At 47.8% G+C, this 26,758-nt stretch overlaps 2 protein-coding genes across 2 annotated transcripts in view; one reads left to right on the forward strand and one right to left on the reverse strand.

Moving 5' to 3' along the window:
- The window catches only part of ctnna1 (catenin (cadherin-associated protein), alpha 1), an 89,782-nt gene that overhangs the window by 26,738 nt on the left and 36,286 nt on the right, over positions 1 to 26,758 (forward strand). The window lies entirely within an intron of this gene.
- lrrtm2 (leucine rich repeat transmembrane neuronal 2) lies at positions 20,697 to 25,619 on the reverse strand. The gene is made up of 2 exons (XM_047819277.1): positions 24,512 to 25,619; positions 20,697 to 23,792 (listed from the first exon to the last, which is right to left on the reverse strand). The coding sequence occupies exons 1-2, from the start codon at positions 24,513 to 24,515 to the stop codon at positions 22,168 to 22,170; spliced, it is 1,629 nt and encodes a 542-aa protein (XP_047675233.1). The 5' UTR covers positions 24,516 to 25,619; the 3' UTR covers positions 20,697 to 22,167.

A 26,758-nucleotide genomic window follows, 5' to 3' on the forward strand; every position in this document is an offset into this window, starting at 1 on the left:
GTTCAACTGCCTGCTTGCCAGAGCTGTGATTTTAATTTGTCTTGAAAAGGAAAATCATGTCGGATTTATTGCCAGGAACTATATTAGTCATTAGTGTGCGACTTATCAGGGGTTGGCGTCGAGAGCCGACGGGTTCCGCCTGATAACCCGGGCACCGTCTCGTTAAACATGTAAAATAATGACTCTCCTTTGAGACGGTGTGTGCGCGCGTGTGTGCGTGCGCACATAATTAGATGATTGACATGAAGCCATGTGTCCCTAAAGAGTAGTCATCGATTGGCATCAACTGCTTCGCCTCCACTTTATTCATTTAGACATGTAGAAATGCAGGCAGTGTTTAAGGCAAGGCTGGATTTCTCCTTCAGTAGAGACAGGACACACACGACTCCTTTAGCTGTTCGCTACTGCTGACCAAGAGGTACCTTCAGTGTGTGTGTCTCGGTGGGTGGGTGGGTGATGTGTCAGTTCTCTTACTTTTAAACAATTGAATGTAAATGCCAGATTTTGCCCCCAGACTCATTTGACCTATTTTCAACTTTATGTATTTTTTTAAAGATTTTTTTCCATGTAATAACATTCACACTCTGCTATACTGCGAGTGCTGTACCGCTTTATGGACTGTGAATGATTAATAGCGCGTTGTGTATCTCTATGAATTCTAATAGAACTCGCAGCCCACTGACTAATGATAAAATCTCATAGAAGCAGAAAGGAAATTCGCTGCCCGTGTGCTAAATTATCAGGGTAATAAATTCATCTCGGAGCTTATTTCCCCCCTTTGGATATGAGCGAGCTGAGGGTACGAGCCTTTCTTATGCCCTCTGTGGCTTAAGTGTGGTTAGGAAAGGACGCCTGAGTTCGTCAGTAGGCCAATGATTCAGGCACTGACTTACTCAGGGGTGTATGGTGTGACTCGCAGACTGATTCGGTGACTCGCAGACTGTTACTGTGATTAGACTGATACTGTGATTATTGGACTGACTGATTTACTGCACCTGCTTCTTTTATTTCTTCATTCTGAAGCCTTCCTGTCCCTTCCCGTGTTGCCCCTGGGGTCGACATGCTTGTTTGTACACAGTCACAGTTAATTCAGTGGCGCTTTATGCTCCATGTGTGTGTTTATGCTGTAAGATTGTAGCCCCAAGTTTGAATCTGAAACTGATAATAAGCATAGCAGAGTGAGGATAAAACACTCTCACACACACATTCACACACACACACACACACACACACACACACTGAATAAGCTAAACATTATTTTAAATACAGGCTTGGCTTAGCCTGGACATTATAACTCATTCTACTGGCGCTTTTTGCCCTTTAAATTCAGTTTCTTTGTACATTTTTGTGACTTGCTGTGCGCACATTCAGGACTGATCCGTACTGCTGCCTTACAGCAAGTGTACGTCTTGGACAGATTGCTGAGTGCTATAAAAATATGGCATCTCAACTTGACCCAGAGACGAAGAACTCAATGTACTGGAGTTTTTTTTTTGTGTTCTAAATGTCATATTTAGTGCTTCAGCTCTGTGTTTGTTGGCACAGAGAAGTGAAGTGGTTATTTTCGATGCAGAGAGATGCATTACTCAGACTGCGTAAAGCGTATAGGCCTTGAGTCACAGCTCGGGCTGCACCACTGCATCGACTGCATGCTTGTTCTCTTTATTTGTTCTTTCACAGTCCCTCACCCCCCCTCTCCCCTCTGCTCTCTCTCTCTCTCCCCTCTGCTCGCTCTCTCTTCTTCCTCACCCCCCTCTGCTTTAAGGAATCACTGGCCAATCTTGTTAGCTATAATGAAGCTGTCTTTCCCAGAAGGGCACAATGTATTACTCACACATGGAGAAAGTCAGGCTCTGGACTTTTATTATTTCTTTTTCTTTTGTTTTGGACAGGGAAATGATCTGGAATATAAGCTTCATTGCACATGCTGTACACAGTCATAGGACTTTTATTTATTTATTTATTCATTCATTCATTATGGCATCTATCTGGTCACTTTTTTTATAAGAATATGTCAATTTAAAGTTTAAGACACTCTGGGATTCAAAGCGACACTTACTCTGTGCCTCGAGTGTGCCTCAGGCCTCCGTATCACGTGCCAGCGGCGTCCGGATCGGCAACACAGAGTCCAGATGAAGCCTCGCTAGTCAGAGTTCACAGTTGTGACCCAAATCACATCAGAATGCACAAAACCATCTCTACACGTCTGCGAGTAATAGCCTTTATTTTAACCAGTCTTCTCTTGTCATGTACCACACAGGTTTGTAATTAATCAGAGGATCAGTACGAAGGTTCACCGTCATTTAAACCTCTTGCCTCTTTTCCACCGGAAAGAACCCGGTGCTGGTTCAGAGCTAGCACTGGTGCTGGTTCTAAGAACCGGTTTGCCTTTCCACCGGCTAGAGAGCATCACAGCGCCGAGTGTGACGTCACTGTATATGCGTCGCGTGTCCCAGCAACGTTAGCGCAGCAGCGACAAACACAACAACAATGGCGGATGTTGTGACTGTTAATGCTCATGGCTTTGTGAACCTACATCGGCTTCCAAACGTGGCGAATAAAACGTGTACGTGCAGCTCCGTGTAATCTGTATAAACGGAGGTTGTAATCGATAAAGTACATAACGTTATTTTATCGTTAACACAAAAATATTTAGCCTTAGCATGTAGCTACCTACTATCGTGTGTGCTGATAATGTATCATATCGCGGTAAAGTGAAAGTGTATTAAACATCAGTATACTTAAGGTACGTTATAAAATGCCGCTAACAGTAGCCCTGCCCACAGCTCCTGACACAAGCGGTTCTTAAGTCTAGACCAGCAACGTTTTGGTGCTACTAAAGAACCACTTTTCCTGGTTCGGAGCCGGTGCTTTGGCTGTCGAAACAGAAAGAACTGGTTCTAAATTAGGCTCTGCCTCGGTGGAAAAGGGGCATCTGTGCGCTTCAGATCTGTTTCTAAACCATGAGCTGGACAATCAAAGCTATAACAAAGAAATAACTACTTTTACCTGTAATCTTTGGTTGCTAAGCAACACTTTGTGTCTGTGCTCCTCACATAAATGTCCTCTTTCTCCCTTTATTTTTATTTATTTATTTTTTTTAACAATGCATTTAAAAATGTCCGGCCTCGCTCAGAAGCTGAAACGTCCGGCCTCGCTCAGAAGCTGAAACGTCCGGCCCCGCTCAGAAGCTGAAACGTCCGGCCCCGCTCAGAAGCTAACACGATTTGACACGTTAAAGCTACTGACATTTACTTTCCTTCCACTTGAAGGAGAACATCTGCACCTGCTGCTTTAACGTCTACGCTGAACACAAGCCTGTGACATTTCAGCATTAACGATACCCTGTGTTTCTACCCCGCCAGCCACAACACGCCGCTTGGCTTTAACCAGCGCCGCTGCACACGCATCTCTGAGGACACGTCCTGTCAAGGATGTCAGTTTGGTGTAAGAGAAAAGGAAGGCTGTGTTTCTCCCAAGTCGCTCTGAGGGGCTTATGTTCGGTTTAAAACTCTTATTAGAGGTCTGAGAGCCAGTTGTTTAGATCTAACACATTAGTCTGGTTTCCTCACACAGTTCCTCACACAGTTCCTCACACAGTTCCTTTCACACTCCTACCTTCTCCTCACCGTTCATGTCGTCCTCCAGGTCAGTCTCAGGGAGTCCAGACCCCGAGTCCAGTTCAGCTTCTGCTGAGCGTTACTATGTTCAGGAGGTTTCTGGTCTCAGGCAGCTGCTTGTTCAGGTCACAGCTTTTCTCCTGAATCACCAGAATTTACATCAAGACCTCAGGGTGCGTAACTGCCCCGGGGCTTAATTACACTTACACCAAGGTGATGCTTGCTTGCTTTTCTCTCTCTCTCACTGCTCTTTCTTTCTTTCTCTCTCTCTCTCTCACTGCTCTTTCTTTTTCTCTCTCTCTTCCTTTCTTTCTCTCTCTCTCTCACCTCTCTCTCTCTCTCTCTCACTTCTCTCTCTCTCTCTCTCTCTCTCTCTCTCTCACTTCTCTCTCTCTCACTTCTCTCTCTCACTGCTCTCTCTCTCTCACTTCTCTCTCTCACTGCTCTCGCTCTCTCACTGCTCGCTCTCTCACTGCTCTCTCTCTCGCTCTCTCACTGCTCTCTCACTGCGCTCTCTCACTGCGCTCTCTCACTGCGCTCTCTTTCTTTCTTTCTGTTCATCTCCCTTCTGCTCAGTGTCATCGGTATCACTCTACTTATCACAGTAACTTGGTGTGACGTGTAAAATCTCTTCCCTTACATGAACCATCAGCGCCTCCGCTGTGGTTCCGGCGGTCATGTCGTGACACGACGCGACGCTGCTTTCGGCTCAGTCGGCGTACTCCAGATGTTAATTGCTCCTCAACAGGGTTTTTTTTTTTTTTTTAGGAAGACGAACAGTCACACGCACTCTCCTGTGCACCTCCTGTGTTAACGTGCACTAATCAGCTTGCTGCGGCGGTTCTTGTCTTTTTACTTACTGCTCTTTTATTAACGGTAATTAATTTTCCCCTCCCTTCGTTCGCTCATCAGTGTATTTGTGCCGTGCTTTTATCAGGCACCTAACGAATCCATTAGCAGCCCCGTTGTAAACACGAGCTTATTTGCATGTGAATTTTCACGGGTCGTGTCGAGTCGACGCTGTTTACAGTGAAGATTTGAGCCCACGTGAACAGTGGAACAACCAAAAAAAAAAACAAAGCACATCCTGCTTGTCTGAAGCCAGCCGACGGTCACGTGCTTACGTACGGCGCTCTCGCGTTCCTGTGCTGCATGCTAAGTGAGATCCATGCTTCTCTGTCTGCTGCACATCACCGCGACCTTTTCACACATCTAAAGAAATGACCTTCGTACGGCGTTTACAGTCGTATGTGCAGGACGTCTGGCTATTTCTTTGTGGGATGTCGCATTAGATGTTAACAAACAGCGCTCAGGATTTATACCCGGAGACTTTCTCTCCTCTCTAGCTGACGTTTCCTCTAGAAACTCTCGAATAAAGCGCACACACACCAAGAACACACACTCCTACAACTCCTGGCTGTGGCATACAGCGCTTTACTGTAATTAGGACTTTGCAACATTTAACACTTTTTTTTTTGTTTATCATTATAAGCTGCATTTCTAGCTCTGTTTGTTGTGTTTTAGACATTTCTTCTATTAACACCTAATAACACGACCTACGTGTGGAATTAAAGCGGCTCGATCTCTGAGCCGTCTGATCTCTGGGACGCGAGTAAGATGTCTGAGACTCAAACAGAATACGGCTGTGTTTTTTTTTCTGCCCTCCAGCACAGCGGAGCCGTAAAGTGCTCTTCTGACACGTGTTAATAAAGAAAGATGGCTGTGTTCAGTACGGATGTTCCAGCTGAGAGTAGGTTTATATCCATTCGGTGGACCGTTCTGTCTCCTCGAATATCCCTGCGCGAGGTGAATAGATTGGAGCTTTTTGTTTTCTCTCCGCCTCGTCAGACTGCCGCTTCGCACGGCGTTCGCTTACATCTGGTGTTCATGCTGAAAGCCAAGGTGAAAATCAGAGCCATGTGATGTCATCGCTCTCTTTTATTAGCTTGTTTTTTACTTGCTAATCCTCTAACAAACCTTTTTCTCTCTCTCTCTCTATCTCTCTCTCTCTCTCTCTCTCTCATTAACACACAGTTTGTAAACACCAAACAGACTTAACCCCTGTCTCATGAAATGTCCACGTGAGTCATCCAGACGCTCCGCCCTTCACACCCCAGCGTATCTGGGTCATGTTGTCTGTCGGCGTTTAACTAGACCTCACTTGGCCCACTTTTCTAACCATCTCCTCCTTAACTAAAAGCCCCTCAAGAATGAGTGTGAAGAGACTCTTTCTATTCAAACACACCTCCGTGTCACTTTCCAGTCGTCACCCACTTTCCCCCATGGGAAGGATTCAAGGTGTGGATTGAATAAAGATCTCGTTCTTGTTCCTTCTCTCTCGCTCTATCTGTCTTTCTCTTTCCCTCGGTCCCCCCCCCCCCCCATGGGAGGGATTCAAGGTGTGGATTGAATAAAGATCTTGTTCCTTCTCTCTCTGTTTCTCTCTCTCTCTCTCTCTCTCTCTCTCTCCCCCCATTAGTATTGTTTCTACAATTTCAGCATCTGATCTGTAAAGACGACTCTATGAAAGCTTTAATCGTCCTCTTCCTGAATCTTCTAACAAATCGCCCAGAGAGAGAAATTAATCACTTCTTTCCGCTGTCAGAGATTTACCCAGGAATAATTGCCTCTGAATCTCCCACAACACAACTGTTTGACCTAAAAGCTTTTTAAAACTCCCTCCACTCCAAACTTCATCATAAAGTCTTTTTTATTTCTCCAAGCGTCCTGCGGTCAGACCTGCTGGATCACGTGACCTTTGCCGGCGGCGGCTTTTAAGTAAAGTGATGAATCTCAGTGTGACGTGATGTTCAGGGGAAAGAACCAAACGGTTAATGTTTTTTTTTTTTGGTTGTTTTTTTTTTCTGCCTTTTTTTTTTTTTAGTCTGACCCTGATGCTCCTGTCTCTCTCTCTCCTCCTTTTTTCTTCTTCTTCTTTTCTAGCTACTGTTTTTCCCTTTCTCACACTGATGTGCAGGATTTTTGACTGAGGATTTGAAACAAATTCATGTGATACATTAATCACCCTTGAACACCTCTATGATGTAAACAAGGGCTGTTCTTCACTCAGGCTTATTAAAACGGAAACATCTCCTGTTTATTAATGATCTGACCACACGATCCCTGACCCTGTTACATAGAGAGCTCAAGGCATGGCGATCGTGCTTCACTCGTCTGTCGGGAGCTTCCCTCTGTGTTGGCGAGAGCATTTTACTCCGTGATGTTGAGTTTGTCTCTAGCAGAAAGACGTTGCATGATCCTCTGGCTGCATGCTCTGGCCTTCATCGGTGATGGTGGGATGATTTTGGCAGAACATTTTCCAGGCTGTGCTAATAATCAAGATGTGCCTCTTTTTTTTTTTATGGTATATTTGAATATTTTATTTGCATGTTCTGACCCTCCTTCGAGAAGCGCTCTCTGAGTTCAGCTTCAGTTCAGTCCGAGCAGCACTCGCTGAAGAAGCGCAGCACGCACAGCACAGCGCAGTGCTAAATGGTTCGATAGGACCTGACAGCCCCGAGCTGTGATGGTGATGGAAGCGTCTCTGAGGGCAGGTGAATCCAGACTCCATCTCCTGGAGATTTCGTAACCAGAACACTGACAGCTGCTTAACTCTTGTCCTCCACTTTGTGTCCGATGTCTACCGTGCGCTTCCTCATAGGAGCCACGATGCGCTTCGTTCTCCTGCACCAGAGCGTCGCTGCTGATGGGTGAAGGAAGCGTGAGAAATGAAAAGGTCTTGTAAGCCTGCATAATGTAGAGAACTGCAGGGGTTCTGGTGGCAGTAGTTTAAATACCGTTCATTTCTCCTCATAAACACTGAACAAACCTAGAAGTGATCTTGTTTAAAGGCCAGAGCTCAAAACTCCTTCAGTGAATTAACGGAGTTCAAACCTTGTACTCACTAAAACAAGTGACAAACCGACACTAGTTCATACCTGCAGTTATTCTCATGGGTAGAAAAAACAGATGCCATTTTTAAAAATGTTTTCTGGCTGTTAGAACGTAGAGAAATATTTTGGCCATCTTTTACTTTACCACATTTTCTTTGTGCCCAAGACTTGGAAATAAAAATCAACACACCAGATATGAACATTAGGCCAAAATCTATGCATCTAACGAACCCCAAAGAAATTTATGTAAAAGTCTGTATCATTTTTCATAGTTTGCATTTGATTTTTGAGGCTTTTCCCCCCAAACAAACACGAACATGAAAATTATAAATCCATGTAATAATAAAAGCAGAAAAATTGGCAACTTTTTTTTTTTTTAAATAAAAGCAGAATTTTTCAGAGTTTAAGTTTAGATAAAAAAAAGAAAAAAAGAATGTAAATAAAATATATTCTGTTTAATTTAGATAAACAAAACCACACTTTTACAAATTACTGATGACTTTACTAGCCAAACAAAAACAAGGCTAGCGATTAATAAATAAATCACAAGCTAGTGCACAGCCCAGAGAACAGAACCAGCTCGTCTTCGCTTGGTAAGTTGACCCCATGGATCTGGGAAGTAAGGAAATAAAGAAGTTAAAGTGACCAGCAACCTTTCATTTACATCTTTGTCATGTGTGAGTGTAGAGTTATAGTGTGTAACGTCGTACAGTGACATGACTGATCTGACATGTGAGTAGAGTTATAGTGTGTAATGGTGTACAGCGACATGACTGATCTGACATGAGTGTAGAGTTATAGTGTGTAACGGTGTACAGCGGCATGACCGTTCTGACCTGAACCCACATCCTCACTGTTCCTAACGTTCCCTGCGTCTGGCTTTATAATCCTTTCTCATTTGTCCTTATTTGCAGACGAGACACCTAGCGTAGCTGACCTCCGCTTTAAGATGTGACCGTTAATATTCATGAACGTCCGAACATCGAGAAACCCAACAGCAGCGTTCAAGATTAATTAAACGCTTAATAGCTCAAAGCAGTTTGTAGAGGAAAAAAAACTATCATGGAAATCTTCACGAATCACATCGCTAATCCAGCGAGCTAATAGCGCTCAACTCTGAATACGGCTTTTCCTATTAGTAGAGATGTGTATTGTCGTGTAATTTTATTCTCCGTGGTCACTAGAGAGCAAGTTCCACTCGCTCATTTGGATTAATAAGGTGAACCTTTCTTCTGATAGCAAATATTAGCAATAATAATCCTGTTTACAGTCTGAGGGCTGCAAGGCTAATTAACTTGAAGGTACAGCATGGTGAGAAATCCTAGTGCGAGACTGTAGATCACTAGTGGTACATACTCGTGCGTCTCAGACACGTTTGTGTGGAAGCGATTTGAGATTCTACACAATACAAAAATGGGCACGAATAAAATCTAAATATTCAAATTAGAATTTTGATTAGGGGGAAAAAACCTCGTAACCTAAAGTTCTGGGTGTGGGCGGGTCAGGGGGCGGGTGTTTTGGGGGTGTGCGCCACAAGACCGTTTGTGCTTTGGATCGGCCTCTGACCCAAGCAAGGCAGGGCTTTTAGATGCGTGAGGCTGTAAATACATTAGCGAGGTGTTTGCTGATGAGTCCGTGTCCAGATCGATACGTCCTTCCCCGTAAGCATTTTTGAGATTTATTGGAAGCTCATAATGAAAGCCCACAGTCCTTGAACTTGGCAGGCTGCGGTGGGTTTGTGAGTTTGGCGAGTCCTCCCACTCACCGGCTACTGAATACCCGCTCTGCCACCATTAGGCTTACTTAACACTGCGCTAGATAAAAACAAACCGAAATCTTTCAGCACAAAAGCCAGCAAAGCAGCCTCAAGGGTGCGATTTATAGCTCGGTCAGTTACCGCATTCCCTCAGGGATCCCGAAATAAATTACTCCCAGATAAATCTGTCTGCTTTCTAGACATCAGTCCAGCTCTTCTGGAGAAAGCCGTTTTAATAGGCTGCATGTGTGGAGCGCTCAGAACGGTCAATAGGGTGTGGTCTGTTTGTGACTCGTGTAGTGGCGCGACAGCCGCCGTACACCACGTGATCAGTAAGAGAAGGAATCGTGCACTCGCGTAGGCGGTGATGAGCTCCAGCGAGAGAGTGACCTGGTTACCTGATTACACAGAGATCATTCAGATGTGTAGGTGTTTCATTCTCCTCACATTTGTGTAAAACACCACAGGTGTGCAGTTATGTCACGCCGGAAGCCTGTTATCTACAAAGGGATTATTGCATGTTCCCAAAAACACTTTATTTCTTTTGAAGGCCATCACAGCGAGTTGCGTTGCATGTGGTTTATTTAGTTCTGACAAAATGTGCAGCTCTGTGTGTTACCAAAGCTCTGACGGATGTGTCCTTACTGTTAACTTCACAACAAAACTTGCTTAAATACCAAGTCTGTTTAAGCCTTTCTTTTTTCCTCAGTCTGTGAATGAGCCGTCGCTATAGAAACAATAACTTGCATCTGGACGTGTGTATTAATGTTAATCTTTCACGTCAATTACAGCTCGAGTTGCTCTTGAGTTGCTCCGTTATTAATCAACAGCCTTCTGACCAATCAGATCAGAGAGTTCAGTACTGATGCAATATCTACATTAGAGTCCGGTGTAGTGCGACGCCGGGATAATGGAGCTCTCATCATTACCGGATAGAGAGAGAGATACAAACTCCTCGAAGAGGATAAACAGCTTTGTTTCCCCGAGGGTGAGCAAATTCATTTATCCCACCTGATCTGAACACCAGTCACGTCACCAGGCCTATGGCTCATCAGCACCTCAGTGCAGGGAGGGCAGGGGGAGAGTGGGAGAGGGAGGGCAGGGGAGAGTGGGAGAGGGAGGGAGTGGCAGGGAGGAGGGAAGTTGGGGGGATCGGACGGGTTATTAAACAGTTTAATATGCGATTTCTTTATTTTTATTAAAGCAGAGTCTGTACAGGACTGCTGTGGTCTGCACTTCCTTACTATTCTGAACAACCAGCTGCTTGTGTGGGGCACACGCATACAGACGTGCACTCTGACAGAGTGGTAGAGAGAGAGGTAGAGAGACTGTATCTGTGGCACTCACACAGTTGTTGGCTCTGATTAACAAATGAAAGTCAAGTCGTTTTCATCAGTGATTTTATGGGTCAAGGGAAAGATTGTATGCTGCGGCGTGTTGGTGCCTCTGATGTCACTTACTCTCACCTACACATCTATCCTTTATTGACCGCTTTATGGAGTTAGGTCGAAAAGACGAGTATCGGTCTCTCCGTACGGCCGGCAGCTAATCCTTTTCTCCTGAAGTTCCTGAGAAATTCATATAATAAAAGTATAATTGCAGTTGAGCCACACACGCGCGCGCACACACTTTATCGAAGGGAAAAAAATCAGTGGGTTAGAATCAGATGTTTTTGTTTTTTTCTTTCTACCAGAGACCTCCAGTAGGAAGAGAAGAACCCTTTCTTTGTCCAGGAGAGGTTTCTGCTGCAGTTTTGGCTCTGTGACTAACGAGCGCTACACAATGGGACATAATTAGAAACTGTTAATAAGCCAAAGCCTCTAGCCATGAATAAAAGTGGCGCACTGATGTAATCCAGTCGCTGATGCTTGTGTTCGTACAAGCGTTCAGTTTGAGCTATAAAAAAGTTGTTGAACTCTAATAATCCTTTAGAAGCCTGTTTGGTTGTTGCAGCTATCGGAAGAGAGAATATTTTGAGTTCTTCCCTCTTGTTTTTTTCCCTATGAGGATCTTCATGCAGAATTATTTGATGCTTTACGAGATTCACGGCACAGTTTTCACGCCTGAGAGGTGTTAAAGAAAACAAAACAAGCGCACGTTCGCGTTTACTCCATTTTATAAAACACACACAGCGTCTTCGACGGTTCACTTTCATCAGCTAAATATCGACAAACCAACAGCAATCTATGCTTCTGATAGCAGCCTTTCTTTTCTCTTCCTCGCGGCAAAAACGAAGTAATAAAGCACCGCCGCAATCCCGTGCGCCCTCTCGTTTTCTGTCCTGCTGCCGAATGATCGGCTCTGCGAGTCAAACGTCGCCGTGTTCTTTAACTCTAAGCACCTTGTGTTTCATCTGAAATTTGCACAAACGGTTTCAGAATTTTTTTACAGTTCTGAAAAATATATATTTTTTTAATCTGCATCAGGAATTATTTAATTCTGGGGTGTCCCTGTCCGTGTGTCCCTGTCCGTGTGTCCCTGTCCGTGTGTCCCTGTCCGTGTGTCCCTGTCCGTGTGTCCCTGTCCGTCTCCCCGTGTCCCTGTCCGTCTCCCCGTGTCCCTGTATGTCTCCCCGTGTCCCTGTATGTCTCCCCGTGTCCCTGTCCGTCCGTGTGTCCCCGTCCGTCCGTCCGTCCGTGTGTCCCCGTCCGTCCGTCCGTCCGTGTGTCCCCGTCCGTCCGTCCGTCCGTGTGTCCCCGTCCGTCCGTCCGTGTGTCCCCGTCCGTCCGTCCGTCCGTGTGTCCCCGTCCGTCCGTCCGTCCGTGTGTCCCCGTCCGTCCGTCCGTCCGTGTGTCCCCGTCCGTCCGTCCGCGTGTCCCCGTCCGTCCGCGTGTCCCCGTCCGTCCGTCCGCCCGCGTGTCCCCGTCCGTCCGTCCGCGTGTCCCCGTCCGTCCGCGTGTCCCCGTCCGTCCGTCCGCCCGCGTGTCCCCGTCCGTCCGTCCGCCCGCGTGTCCCCGTCCGTCCGTCCGCCCGCGTGTCCCCGTCCGTCCGTCCGCCCGCGTGTCCCCGTCCGTGTGTCCCCGTCCGTCCGCGTGTCCCCGTCCGTCCGTCCGTCCGCGTGTCCCCGTCCGCGTGTCCCCGTCCGTCCGTCCGTCCGCGTGTCCCCGTCCGTGTGTCCCCGTCCGTCCGTCCGCGTGTCCCCGTCCGTCCGTCCGCGTGTCCCCGTCCGCGTGTCCCCGTCCGTCCGTCCGCGTGTCCCCGTCCGTCCGTCCGTCCGCGTGTCCCCGTCCGTCCGCGTGTCCCCGTCCGTCCGTCCGCGTGTCCCCGTCCGTCCGTCCGCGTGTCCCCGTCCGTCCGTCCGCGTGTCCCCGTCCGTCCGTCCGCCCGCGTGTCCCCGTCCGCGTGGCCGTCCGTCCACGTGTCCGCGTGTCCGTCCGTCCGCGTGTCCCCGTCCGTCCGTCCGTCCGCGTGTCCCCGTCCGTCCGTCCGTTCCCGTGTCCCCGTCCGTCCGTCCGTCCGTGTGTCCCCGTCCGTCCGCGTGTCCCCGTCCGTGTGTCCCCGTCCGTCCGTCCGTGTGTCCCCGTCCGTCCGCGTGTCCCCGTCCGTCCGTCCGTCCGCGTGTCCCCGTCCGTCCGCGTGTCCCCGTCCGTCCGTGTGTCCCCGTCCGCGTGTCCCCGTCCGTCCGTCCGCGTGTCCCCGTGTGCCTGTCCGTCCGTGTGTCCCCATCCGTCCGTCCGTGTGTCCCCGTCCGTCCGTCCGCGTGTCCCCGTCCGTCCGTCCGTCCGCGTGTCCCCGTCCGTCCGTCCGTCCGCGTGTCCCCGTCCGTCCGTCCGTCCGCGTGTCCCCGTCCGTCCGTCCGTCCGCGTGTCCCCGTCCGTCCGTCCGTCCGCGTGTCCCCGTCCGTCCGTCCGCGTGTCCCCGTCCGTCCGTCCGTCCGCGTGTCCCCGTCCGTCCGTCCGTCCGCGTGTCCCCGTCCGTCCGTCCGCCCGCGTGTCCCCGTCCGCGTGGCCGTCCGTCCACGTGTCCGCGTGTCCGTCCGTCCGCGTGTCCCCGTCCGTCCGTCCGTCCGCGTGTCCCCGTCCGTCCGTCCGTCCGCGTGTCCCCGTCCGTCCGTCCGTTCCCGTGTCCCCGTCCGTCCGTCCATTCCCGTGTCCCTGTCCGTGTGTGTCCCCGTCCGTCCGTTTGTGTGTGTGTCCTTGTGTTCCTGTCCGTCCGTGTGTGTCACGTCCGTCAGTATGTCCCTGTCCGTGTGTGTCCCTGTTCGTGTGTGTCCCCGTGTCCCTGTCCGTGTGTGTGTGTCTGTGTCCCTGTGTGCGTGTCCCCGTGTCTGTGCGTGTCCCCGTGTCCGTCCCTGTGTGTCCCTGTTCGTGTCCCTGTCCGTGCGCGTGTCCCTGTCCGTGCGCGTGTCCCTGTCCGTGCGCGTGTCCCTGTCCCTGTCCGTCCCGTGTGTGTGTGTCTGTGTCCGTCCCGTGTGTGTGTCTGTGTCCGTCCCCCTGTGTGCGTGTCTGTGTCCGTCCCCCTGTGTGTGTGTGTGTGTCTGTGTCCGTCCCCCTGTGTGGGTGTGTGTGTGTCTGTGTCCGTCCCCCTGTGTGGGTGTGTGTGTGTCTGTGTCCGTCCCCCTGTGTGGGTGTGTGTGTGTCTGTGTCCGTCTCCCTGTGTGGGTGTGTGTGTGTCTGTGTCCGTCCCCCTGTGTGGGTGTGTGTGTGTCTGTGTCCGTCCCCCTGTGTGTGTGTGTGTCTGTGTCCGTCCCCCTGTGTGTGTGTGTGTGTGTGTGTCTGTGTCCGTCCCCCTGTGTGTGTGTGTGTGTGTCTGTGTCCGTCCCGTGTGCGTGTCTGTGTCCGTTCCCCTGTGTGCGTGTCTGTGTCCGTTCCCCTGTGTGCGTGTCTGTGTCCGTCCCCCTGTGTGTGTGTGTGTGTGTCTGTGTCCGTCCCCCTGTGTGTGTGTGTGTGTCTGTGTCCGTCCCCCTGTGTGTGTGTGTGTGTGTGTGTGTGTCTGTGTCCGTCCCCCTGTGTGTGTGTGTGTGTGTGTGTCTGTGTCCGTCCCCCTGTGTGTGTCTGTGTCCGTCCCCCTGTGTGTGTCTGTGTCCGTCCCCCTGTGTGTGTCTGTGTCCGTCCCCCTGTGTGTGTCTGTGTCCGTCCCCCTGTGTGTGTCTGTGTCCGTCCCCCTGTGTGTGTCTGTGTCCGTCCCCCTGTGTGTGTGTCTGTGTCCGTCCCCCTGTGTGTGTGTCTGTGTCCGTCCCCCTGTGTGTGTGTCTGTGTCCGTCCCCCTGTGTGTGTGTCTGTGTCCGTCCCCCTGTGTGTGTGTCTGTGTCCGTCCCCCTGTGTGTGTGTGTCCGTCCCCCTGTGTGTGTGTGTGTGTGTGTGTGTGTCCGTCCCCCTGTGTGTGTGTGTGTGTGTGTGTGTGTCCGTCCCCCTGTGTGTGTGTGTGTGTGTGTCTGTGTCCGTCCCCCTGTGTGTGTGTGTGTCTGTGTGCGTGTCTGTGTCCGTCCCCCTGTGTGCGTGTCTGTGTCCGTCCCCCTGTGTGCGTGTCTGTGTCCGTCCCCCTGTGTGCGTGTGTGTGTGTGTGTGTGTGTCCGTCCCCCTGTGTGTGTGTGTGTGTGTGTGTGTGTCCGTCCCCCTGTGTGTGTGTGTGTGTGTGTCTGTGTCCGTCCCCCTGTGTGTGTGTGTGTCTGTGTGCGTGTCTGTGTCCGTCCCCCTGTGTGTGTGTCTGTGTCCGTCCCCCTGTGTGTGTCCGTCCCCCTGTGTGTGTGTCTGTGTCCGTCCCCCTGTGTGTGTCTGTGTCCGTCCCCCTGTGTGTGTCTGTGTCCGTCCCCCTGTGTGTGTCTGTGTCCGTCCCCCTGTGTGTGTCTGTGTCCGTCCCCCTGTGTGTGTCTGTGTCCGTCCCCCTGTGTGTGTGTGTCTGTGTCCGTCCCCCTGTGTGTGTGTGTCTGTGTCCGTCCCCCTGTGTGTGTGTGTCTGTGTCCGTCCCCCTGTGTGTGTGTGTGTCTGTGTCCGTCCCCCTGTGTGTGTGTGTGTCTGTGTCTGTCCCCCTGTGTGTGTGTGTGTCTGTCTGTGTCCGTCCCCCTGTGTGTGTGTGTGTGTGTGTGTGTGTGTGTCTGTGTCCGTCCCCCTGTGTGTGTGTGTCTGTGTCTGTCCCCCTGTGTGTGTGTCTGTCTGTGTCTGTCCCCCTGTGTGTGTGTGTGTCTGTCTGTGTCTGTCCCCCTGTGTGTGTGTGTGTCTGTCTGTGTCCGTCCCCCTGTGTGTGTGTCTGTCTGTCTGTCTGTCCCCGTCCCCCTGTGCGTGTGTGTGTCCGTTCCTGTGTGTGTGTGCGTGTGTCCGTCCCCCTGTGCGTGTGTGTGTGTGTGCGTGTGTCCGTCCCCCTGTGTGTGTGCGTGTGTCCGTCCCCGTGTGTGTGTGCGTGTCCCCCCGTGTGTGAGATCAGACTCTGATATGTTTTTGCTGAGCACTGTTTCCTTGGTGACCGTGTGTAGAACAAATACGACGATTTTGCGGCCGTGATTGTATTGAAGCCCTGTCATGACTGACTCATGAACCGTTTACACACACGAGCGTCATTTGTAGACGTACGGATACTAACGCAAACGCACGTTTTCACCATCAGAATCCGCCGTTCTTTTCATTTAACACACACACGTCGATATTAAAATGTGGTGCAAACGGGCATCGCTGGTGGTGGTGATTTTAGCATGAGATCTGTACTAATATAATAACATAACGGATTTTACAGCACACACTGCTGCCTGACTCGGCTCATGTTTGGACATCGTTCTTCTGCCTTTGTACAGTGTGGGTGGTGTTTGAGTTCCCTCACCTGCTGTGAATTATTAGTTCTGTGCAACATTTTTCCAGTCTGTTTGCCCTCGTGGAGGATTTTACATCCAGACCGAAACCAGGGTAGCTAAAGTAACTTGGTGCTCTTTTTATTTAGATTTTGTGCCACAGTGATGACCTCAGCATCGCAGCTCTCTCTCTCTCTCTCTCTCTCTCTCTCTCTCTCTCTCTCTCACTCTCTCACACACACTCTCTCACACGCACTCTCACTCCCTCACACACAGCTTGAGTTTCTCTCTCTCCCTCTCTGAAGGCTCTGGTTAGGCTTTGAGCCTCTCTGTGAGTAAAGGGAACCGGAGAAGCGTTTCACATCCTCATGGCGTCTCAAAGCGCCACAGCTTCACTCTCTTACCCTCTGTGGGGAAATGATGCTTAAAGGGAAGTGAGACTAATTTCTGTCTTGTAAACAAAGAGGCAATTAATACTCGAGCTACATGATGCGTGCTGTAATAAACATGCCCCACGGTGGTAATGTGGTTCCCCGATTGCCTCACCTTCATTTTTTTTCTCTCCTGCTATTTTAAATACAAATCACACATTGTGCCAATTTACAGCGTGACCTCGATAAGCATTGAGTTTTCCGTTCTGATCGGGTTTGAGCCTGTTTGCTTTCTTGGAGCAGATTTAAGACTCACAGGACACAATGGGATATTATGCTGAATGTTTTTAACATCTCTGGAATGAGTCTCCAGTTTCAGCGAACAGTTTGTGGCTCTTTTTTATTTTCTGAAAACATGGGGCTAGTGAGGAACAAAGCGAGGAAATAGGAGCACTAAAGGATCATGTGTGTTCACAAGACAGCTCTTAAAGCGCCATCGTCGTCTTCACACCACCACATCAAGTCTTTTCTGACTACGGCAACGGCGAGCGTCTCAGCCGATCAGTTACATAACGCCCAGGAAAACTAGTCGGTTCAAACGAGTCGTCAGTGTTTCTCGTGCTGTCGCGTAGCGAGTGCAGTAACGAGCCGAGCTGTTTAACAGATCTGTAGAATATGAGAGAGTGAAATTATGCACAGCGGCGTTTGGGAGCAGCTCTAAACGTTTAGTCCGGATCTCAGGGGAAGGAGCCGAGCCGCATGCGCGCCTAGATGGCCTCAATCACAGGGACTCCAGGGAGGAAATCCTTTATCTGGCACACGCGTGCTGTCACCGCAGCCTTCTTTAGCTTGTATCGGTGTTCAGAGATTCAGGCTTGGGTCATTTTTTTACATTGCTTCATATTGTGATCTGTGTGTAAAATGCCAGCTCTTGTTGCATCTCTAGGATTTGAGTGGGGTGGAAAAACCTCCAGCTTTTAAAGGAAACTCCGTAATGGAGTCTACAAAATACAGACGAAATTGGAAGGAAAAGAAAACACCCTACCCCCCGCTCGCTCGCTCGCTCCCCTGACAGAGCTTTAATCCATACACGAATCTGCTTTTATTTCCCAGGATGAGGGACGGACCTCCAACACGGAGGGCCGTGACCAATTAAAAAGTGACCTCTGGAGTTAATAGCTTCCTTTTTGCAGCGTCTGAAAAGCCGTGTTGGGTGGAAAAGAGGGGGAAAATCCAGCGCATCCTGAAACATAATCACAAAGCCCTCTGTTCTTCTTCCCCTCTCGCAGTCTCTCTCTCTCTCTCTCTCTCTCTCTCTCTCTCTCTCTCTCTCTGCATTATTTATCTTAACTGCTGTTCATAAAACAATCCTGATCTCCATCTGATGATTAAAACCACAGCATCCACATGAATATTTATAAATCATCTTTGCATACCTCACGTTTTTCTCTTTTCTCATCACTCGTATCACATTTTTACAGAACGCATCCCAATCAATTTGGACCCCAGGACCTGTTCTGTCTTGAGTAGCTATTTGACTCTCACCAAATCAGCAGATCTGCTATGATCATGATTTCAGTACATAAAGAAACGCCACTATTCGATCCTGCTCCTCTACAACAGACTATAAATCCAGAAGGACATTCAGTACATCGTACTGCAAATCTAATTTAGCAAACGATTCACTGTTTGACTCCCACTGAATCACCTGATGCAGCGATTCAGTGTTTAGTACCATTGAATCTTCTATATCACGATGCAATGTTTTGGATGTTGTGGGTTCATCTGCTGCAGTATTATACATTAGGCTACAGATACAGAAAGCTGTGTGGTGGTTTTATACTGTCGGATCTTCTGCGAAATCATTCACCAAGATATTTCACAGGTTATAGAACGGTTCAGTATTTGATTATGATTTATAAGGAAATAAAGAGATCTGGTGATAGCCGTGCTAGCGGTTAGCTTGTATTTAGCTTGATGTATCTGAACCGCCACCGAATCATTTGATGCAGCGACTCAGCATTTGACCGTAACCGATAAATCGGTTTCGTCGATCCCCAACCAGCAATAACGGCGAACTAATTTTAAATTCCACGGTAGTTCCAGCCTGTTACCTGTTAAATGAATCACACACTTTCACTTCATGAGCTATTGTTTACATAGCAGCCCCCCACCCCCACCCCACCTCCCAGTGGTCAACACTAGCGTGTTTCGGCGAGTTACCTCAGCTCATCGATCCTAATCATTTAATCATTAACCCGCAGATGTTAAGCGGACGGACGCTCTTCGGAACATTTCATCCTCTCTGGAGAGTTACACCAGCACGAACAGATCGACTTCCACAAACCCGTCTGAAAGGAAGAGACGGAACCCTCAAGCCAGTTTTATTAACGATTCACTTCAACACCGTTTTCATTCAAGTGCAGTTCCTTTTCTTCACGAGTTTGGCGAAGTGGCGGAAACGTCTCCTGCTACAAAACACGCGGCGTCTTGACCACTGTGAAATCTCTTCAGGTTGCTTTCCAGGAACCTCCTAATGAGCAGATTTTTGGCATTTTCATAGCAACCGGCTGCTAACGAACTTCCTACAAGACGTTTTGATGCTTTATAGCTGGAGATGTCTTTCTCTTAATCAGAGAGAGAGAGAGAGACAGAGATGTACCTTCAGTGAACAATCTGAAGTTATTCTGTTACTAACGAACACCTGAGCTGCTTATAGCTTAGTGTTTTTAAACTGAGGTTTGGATCGAAACATAAATATAACTAATTAGTGGAAGAAAATTTCAAATTAAAATGAAACTTTTGTCTCTCCGTTTGCCAAATGACTGTTTCGGGGACGATCGTCTGTAGCTCACATCGCCCGTGACGCATTTACGACAGTGCATCATCGTCCGGGCTGCGTTTTTACCCCACCAGGAAACCGGGGTTGCAGAGCGCTGGAATCTCACGAAACGTTTAAGGAAGTTCGTACAAATCGTGACTTGTAACATTTTATTTAAAAAATATACGTTTTAAGGAAAAAAGAAACACAACTTTCCGGCGTCCACATCTTTTATCGACTATACACAGATGAAGAGTTGCATGTACAGTACAAAAGGAAAACAGAAGTGTGTAAAGCGTGCGATCTGAACCGAGAAGAGGGACGTGTGTGTGTGTTTACACATGCACTCTTTACTGTTCAGGGAAACCCGAATCGAAGAAGACATGGATCATGTGGAATTATGCGGCTCATCAGCTTGAGTTTCTCTCTTTCACTTTCTCCCTCTCTCCCTCCCCCCACCCCACCCCCGCTGACTCTATGCAGGGTTTTAACAGAAGAATGTGCTGCATCGGCTCATTGCCCTCCACATTTCTCTCAGTATTGACGCCCTCTTTTAATTTAGAGCTTTACAATGAAAGGACCTGTTTTTTAGGCCAGCTGATGAGCTCAGGCTTTCAACCCCTCACTCTTTCTCTCTCGCTCGCTCAACGTTTGGACAGGGTGTATGGTGTGTGTTGAGTGCAGTCTGTGTGTGGGGTGTTATAGTGTACAGTAGTATTTTGTGTGTGTGAGAGTAGCAGTCAGGGTGTCTGGTTACTGTGGTGGGTAATTACTCGCTCCTCACTTCACAATGCCTGTGATTCCTTTTCTATTTTAAGTGCTGCCAAAAATACCTCTCCCGCGACTAGCAGCGCCTCCGAAGAACATCTAAACGCGCTGCCGGAAGCTTCAGTCACAGTTTACAGTGAAGGCTAACGATCACTTTGAGGACTTCCCGAACGTTACACCGTCTCGTGTTGCTGTTAAGCGTCTACTGCAGGGGTTAAGGCTCGTAAACATGTCCATCTGATCTGATCTAAGATCTTCCCAGTGTCTCTGTACTGGGTTTTTATTATTTAGTTACTTATTTATAAAAAAAAAAAAACACCAATGCTAATGCGCATCCTCTGTTTGCTGCATATCGATGTGTCGTCTCGTTCCCCCACCCTTTGGACGACAGACCGCAGAATTCTCTCTCAGGAGCCTGGTACACTTTTCACATCTCTCATTCTGTCATTCATCACTGCCTCCCTGCCTCACCTTGTCAGTAATATCCTCAAGATCGTCAGATTTAAAGCAGCACCTCAACCCCCTGACTCTCCGAATCCCTGCGTCAGGAGTTGTCAATCAAAGCAATAAAATAATACACACACACACACACACACACACACAAACAACAACAGAAAAACAAGATGATGAGCCTTCTCGTGTGAAAGTGGCGGGTGTCGTATGTGCGAGTGTTTCAGCTGAATAAATCCTGTTGGAGCACCGGTGTGCGTGATACAATCTCACATTATTTTTGTCCTTAATTGGTTCAATCTTCCAGCTGTCACATGTGATTACGGTCTCTGCTTGCCTTTTTTTTTTTTTTCTTCCCCCCGACAAAGAAGACCGTTACCGAGCCTGGAGAAATTATATATACTTTTTTATATATTTTATATATACTTTTTTTTTTTTTTTAAATTATATATACTTTTTGTTTGTTTGTTTGTTTTTTGGTGGGTATTTTTGAACATTTCTATTCCTTGCCGGTTTTCTCACATCCCTCGTTTGTCATCGTTTTCCCAGCGGGATCTATTTTCTCCTGCCGTATCGTGAACGGTCCCTACAGTCGTTTATGCAAATGTGCAATGGCTACCGCAGCACCGAACAGTCACAGTGAATGTCAATGACCGGCTCGAGTTATTTATATCCGAGCCATCATTTATTTATTTATTTATTTTATTTTCCCCTGTTTCTTTTTTCTCTTTTTTTATATATATAACTTTGTATGAATGTGCATATACATGATGGTAAAGTGAGCAAACGTCTGTAACATTTATTCGGTCCCTGCTGACATCACAGTAGACTGAGCGAGCCAGACAATTAGCAAAGGTAACATTAGCCTTTTCGCGCGCACACACACACAGTGCTAAGCTTTTCACATTTTGGAGACAGGAGGTGGAACCTGTTGAGGGGAAAATAAACTGGAAAATAAAGAAGCATTTTGTGCATTAGGTGAAAGGATGAAATCTTGGCTGGATCAAAGAGAAATAAACATGACGGGTTTATTCTGATCAAGTTTGAACCTTCCCTCGTTAGACTTGAGCTAAATGTGGTGATGTACAATTTTACAGTGCTCTTTCTCCATAATTTAAAAAACAAAAACAAAACACGAGTAAAAATGCTCTTTGAACCCAAATCATAAATCAATAATTTTTACTTCATTTTTTTTTTTTAAAGTGTTAAGTGAGATCTATAGTGTAGTCTAACGTGCACTATAAAAATCTCTCTCATCTCTGCCTGTTTTTCTTTAGTCAGATTTGCGTTTCTCTGCATCATATTGCCACCCACAGCACTTCTTACCATATTATAAAATCCAAACATATATCAGAATAAGAATACAGTTTCATACATAGTTGTTTTTTTGTTTTTTGTTGTTGTTGTTTCTGGACCTTAAAGTTCCAGATGGTTTTGGCTTTGTTTCTTTCTCGTCTTTTCTGTGCTGCTGGATTAGTGACTAATAACGCCAAGACAAATCTCTCACACATCCGTCTGTGATCGATCGCCCCAGCTGGATATGAACCTTGCTTTTCATACTATAAAAATAAACTCCGACTCCTTTATACAGCTCGTTTCGATTGCGTCCTCGCGACCTTCCGGACATTCGTCGGTTTCCGAAACCGGTATAAAGAATTAAATGCTCATTTATATCCTTTTGTGTACAAGCTGAGAGAGTTCCGAAAACACACCCTGTATCTTTCAAAATGGTGGAAATGACATAACCCATAAAGTGCAGAAATAAAATGTTTATACTTCACACTCTTTGTAAGGCAGTTGCTGACACTTGCACTGCCCGTAGCCATTAATGATCACAAGTGCCCCTTCGTCGTGTGCCGGCTCGTACTCGTTATAGGGCACCTGTGTGGCCAGGTCTGCCATCGGCTGCCTCTGCTGGGTCCTCATCTGGCGCCGGTTCTGAATGGCCGAGCAGTGGCGGATCCTCCGTAGAGTGGGAGGGCAGCACTTCCGTGAGATGTACACAACAAAAACGATGAGAAAGAAGGAAATCAAAAGGGCCATGGTACCTATAATGACTCTCTGGGTCAGTAGGGTGCTGTCCATTATGCCATAGTCTTCAGTAACATCTTCCCCGTCCACTGTGACCGTAGCCATGGTAGTTTGTGGGGTCTGAGTTGTGGTGGTGGTAGTGGTGACGATGGTAAAGCTCCCAAAATCCTCAGGGTAGAAGTCCTGTGTCGGCGTCTGCATATTCCCAAAAAAGGAGCTAGTGAACTGTTGTGGTAACGTGGCCTCCATCGTGGTGCTGGTCAGTACAACCGGTGCCGAGATGTTTTGGCAGAGTTGGAATCCATGAACAGCGTCTAGTATTTCCTCACCCTGCGTGTACTCAGGGCTGTGACATAGGATAGAATGTTCCCATCGACCTTTAAACTTACTAAGCCAACTGGCCAAGTTGCAAATCTTTTTTGTACAATCCCAAAGGTTGCTGGACAACCCGATGGTGTTCAGGGACTTCCACATAGTTGTGGTTTGGGCATCGAGGCTGCTCAGCTTGTTGTTATCCAGCAGCAGAACCTGAAGGTTCGGTAAAGTTTCAAACACTTCAGGGATTAGAGTGCGTATCTCATTCCCGGTTAGATCCAGTTTTTCCAAAGTGGTCCACTCCCACTCCATGGTACACGTTAAATTGTTAATCTTGTTCCACTGCAGATAGAGGAACTGGAGGGCAACAAGACGTGGGAAGTGGGCCAGATTGATCTTAGTCAAGTGGTTGTGTTCCAAATGGAGCTCCCGTAGCTTTATTAGCCCGGCGAATCCATTCCGAGCCAGGCTCCGGAGCCGGTTGTTGCTCAAACCAAGGTACTCCAGGCTTCGGCAGTCCCAGAAGGCCCGCACAGGTGTGGTCCGCAGGAAGTTGGACCTCAGGTGGAGGATCTGGAGCTTCCGAAGCCCGTGAAAGAGCTCGGGCTCCAGTGCGGTCATCTGGTTGAAGGATAGATCCAAGATTTGGAGGTTGATGAGGTGGATGAAGGTTGTGTTGGGCAGCTTTGTGATGCGGTTGGAGCTCAAGTTTAGGTCCTTTAGCTTGTAGAGCCCCTGGAAGGCATCCTCATGCACGTTTAGTATTTGGTTGTGGTCCAAGTGGAGCCAGGTTAGCTGTGTAAAGCCGAAGAACTGATCAGGGCTCAGCTCGTTGATGCTGTTGTGCCGGAGCGAGAGTCCCAGTGCTCCTCTGTCCACGCCGTCTGGGGGTGCCAGGAATCCCTGCGTGTCGCAGTAAAACTGCAGGTCCTCGCAGCGGCATTTCTGAGGGCAGGCTGTGCACGATGTGGGAGGCAGACACAGTAGCATGCTGATCACACAAAGTGCCGCTGGTGCTTGTCCCACCAATGGCCACCTTGAATGGAAACCTGCGTGGGTTTAAAGATAACAAAATAAACCCAGGGAGGCAAATGTGATCTCTGCAGTGCATGGAAACATCATTTTGTTTTGTTTTGTTTTTCTATTGGTTTTTCAATCTCTTCTTACAGTGCTTAGCAAGAAAGGCTCTTTAGGGGGTGACGATGCAGGGTTACGTAGTTTAGAACATGATTTTCAAATCTGTGTTTTAATCGGCTTTTATATAATGTCGGCAAATTTAGTGAAATACCGTGATAGTAAATACAACTGACATCAGTACGTATGCATTGCCCTTTAATCTGAGACTGAACATGATCCATATAAATCCATATAGATCCTTTCTTTTCTCTCCTCTATGCTTGCTTTTGTTATTTAACTTTTTATGAATACTTTTTTTAATTGCATGCAAGAACCCCCCCCCCCCCAAAAAAAAAAAAAAACCCCACACACACACTGTCTCTCTCCTACTCTGCACTACGGCAAATAATCTGCATCGATCCGAATTGAGACTTTTTAGGATCCAAATAGGAAGTAAGGCGCAAAGACGACATTTTAAGTTCATAGATTTTTCTGGATAGCTAGTGAGCCCCCTCCCTCTCTCTCTCTCTCTCTCTCTCTCTCTCTCTCTCTCTCTCTCTCTCTCTCTCCTGCCCCCCCCTCCCCCACCCCGTTGCTTTTCATTCCATTTCCTATTCAGGTCCATACTCCGTGAATAAAAGCGCTAACTTACCCATTCTTTTGCGAACATCGACGGTGGCATTCAACTGTCTTTCTCCGTAGATCCCTGGAACAGCCAGATGGACGGGAAATCCAAAGGGAAAAAAGCCTTTTGAGTAAACGCGAAACAAACCAAGGTCTTCCCAATTAAAGCGATGCCGAGCCGTCTCCTCTGAAACAAATTCACAAGATCCATGTTGCAGGGTTTTGTCCGTCCATTTATTTATTCTGCTCTCAATCCCGTAGTTTTTGTTATCCGGTTCCCAAATTAAGAAAGATCCGGCATTCTTGTTGCTTCCAGGAATCCTTAATCTTTTTCAAATTGATTTGTATCCAGTGCGACCCTCGCGAACATCGTGTCACCCCTCTCTCTCTCTCCCTCACACACACACTCTCTTTTTTTTTTTTTCTTTCTTCCCCCCTCACCGTTCCCTTTCCACCGCAATGTCGTCAGCTCAGTTGCCTAATTGAACCGCGAATACTCCTCTTTTTTTTTATGGCTGAGGGTCCTACCGTCGTAACTTGTTGATGGCAGGCTGCAGAGCCAGCACCTTGTGTCTGGGCTGCGTTGCGTTCGGAGAGACGGAGAGATGCAGGGCGACTGGAGACAAGAGCAGCAGAGCCTTTATTCCACGCTTTTGTTGCAGCCTCTCACTGCTACAGAGTGGTGGCAGACTGGCATCGATCATCACTGCTGTTTCTCTCTCTCTCTCTCTCTCGCTCGCTCGCTCACACTCTCTCTCTCTCTCTTGCTCGTTTCCGTCTTCCACTCATTCCCTTCCTTGCACATGCATGTAGTGCTTGTGTATTTGATTCATTTTTTTTTCTTTCTTTTTTCCCTCTCCCTTCTCTTCCACCTTTCTCTGGGGCCACCAGAATATTGATTACACACGCGAGTTTTGTGGAATTTCATTGCTGAGAAGACGACTAAATCTCTCGGGTCTTTATATCCTCCTCGACTCAACTATACTCCTGTAGACGTACCGTTCTTTTAAAATGCGTTTTCCTCCTCCCATTTTTCCCTTCACCATTTAAAACGTCGTACTAATCCTTTATAAACCATATTACGGTCCAATCACACGGACGTTTGTATTTAATTTGTCACGGCAGCTGCTAATCTGAGATCCTACGTTTCCACTCACTGGTATTTTAGTCGTTCTCTCAGTTCTTATTTCTCTTTTCACGTTAATAAAGTCATGCTATACTTCATGTGTTACCACGGTGACCGCGACCTGGCTTACCAGACTCTATAGTCGTCATAGACCATTTTGACAAACCGACTGATCCTGAGAGCTGCATGCGGCTTTCCCCTCGGCCCTTTATACGCTCTCTACCGTTTTTTTTTCTTTCTTTCTTTTTCTTCTTTCCTATTTCTACCAGTTCACCAGAGTGGAACATTCAGGTCACTGTTTAGACTTTGGAAGAATGCAGTCCTTTCAGCTACAACCTAGTTTCGGTGCTTGACAATGCCTCGTCATTCCCCCCCACCCCACCTTCACCCCCTTTATTTTGTTTGCTTTTCATCCCATTATTATTCAATGTGTGCGAGAGCGAGAGAGAGCAAGCACGAAAGCATGAAATGATCTGCAACATATGCGCCGGCCCGCGGAGCCTCTTCCGTATCCACGATCCATTTTGTTGCCGCATCAAGGACTAAAATAGACATATTGTAAAAGCGCAGCTGCACTTTCACCGGAGGCCGTGAACAAACAGGCTCTGCCGCATGTCGTGTCCCCTCTTTTTTTCCCTTACTTTACTTTGACCTGATATTAATCGCTGCAGTGTGCTAGTGCATGTTAGACGTTCTTCGTCCTGCGTACCCTCCTCACCATGTGCTCTGTAGGGAGCAGGGATAGGCACGGGTACTTAAATATCTGCTATGCTTGGCATTATTTCAGTGCACTGTGACGGTTACAGGTGTGCATCATGATCTGGTGCATGGGTGATATTTACAGCTGGGTGTAGATCTCATGGGACAAAAGACAGATCAATAACTTTAAATAAGCAAATTCATAAAAACTCTCCATCACCCAGACAGCTTAAGACACGCTGCCGAAGCCAGACTATAGGCTGAAATATTAAGGACCACTTCATTTCCCCTTTCTTATTCATTCATAAGGTCTTATCTCTCAGAATCCCAAGATAGGAAAGAACCGGTGTGATAACGTATCCCGATATCTGTCCCGTCACACTTTTCGTCTTAAAGCGGAGAGATGTGCGTCCCGTAGCGACAGGCGCGATTTGATCATGCTTAACTGTG

This window comes from Tachysurus fulvidraco, chromosome 10 (genome assembly GCF_022655615.1).
Source record: "Tachysurus fulvidraco isolate hzauxx_2018 chromosome 10, HZAU_PFXX_2.0, whole genome shotgun sequence".
NCBI lineage: Eukaryota > Metazoa > Chordata > Actinopteri > Siluriformes > Bagridae > Tachysurus > Tachysurus fulvidraco.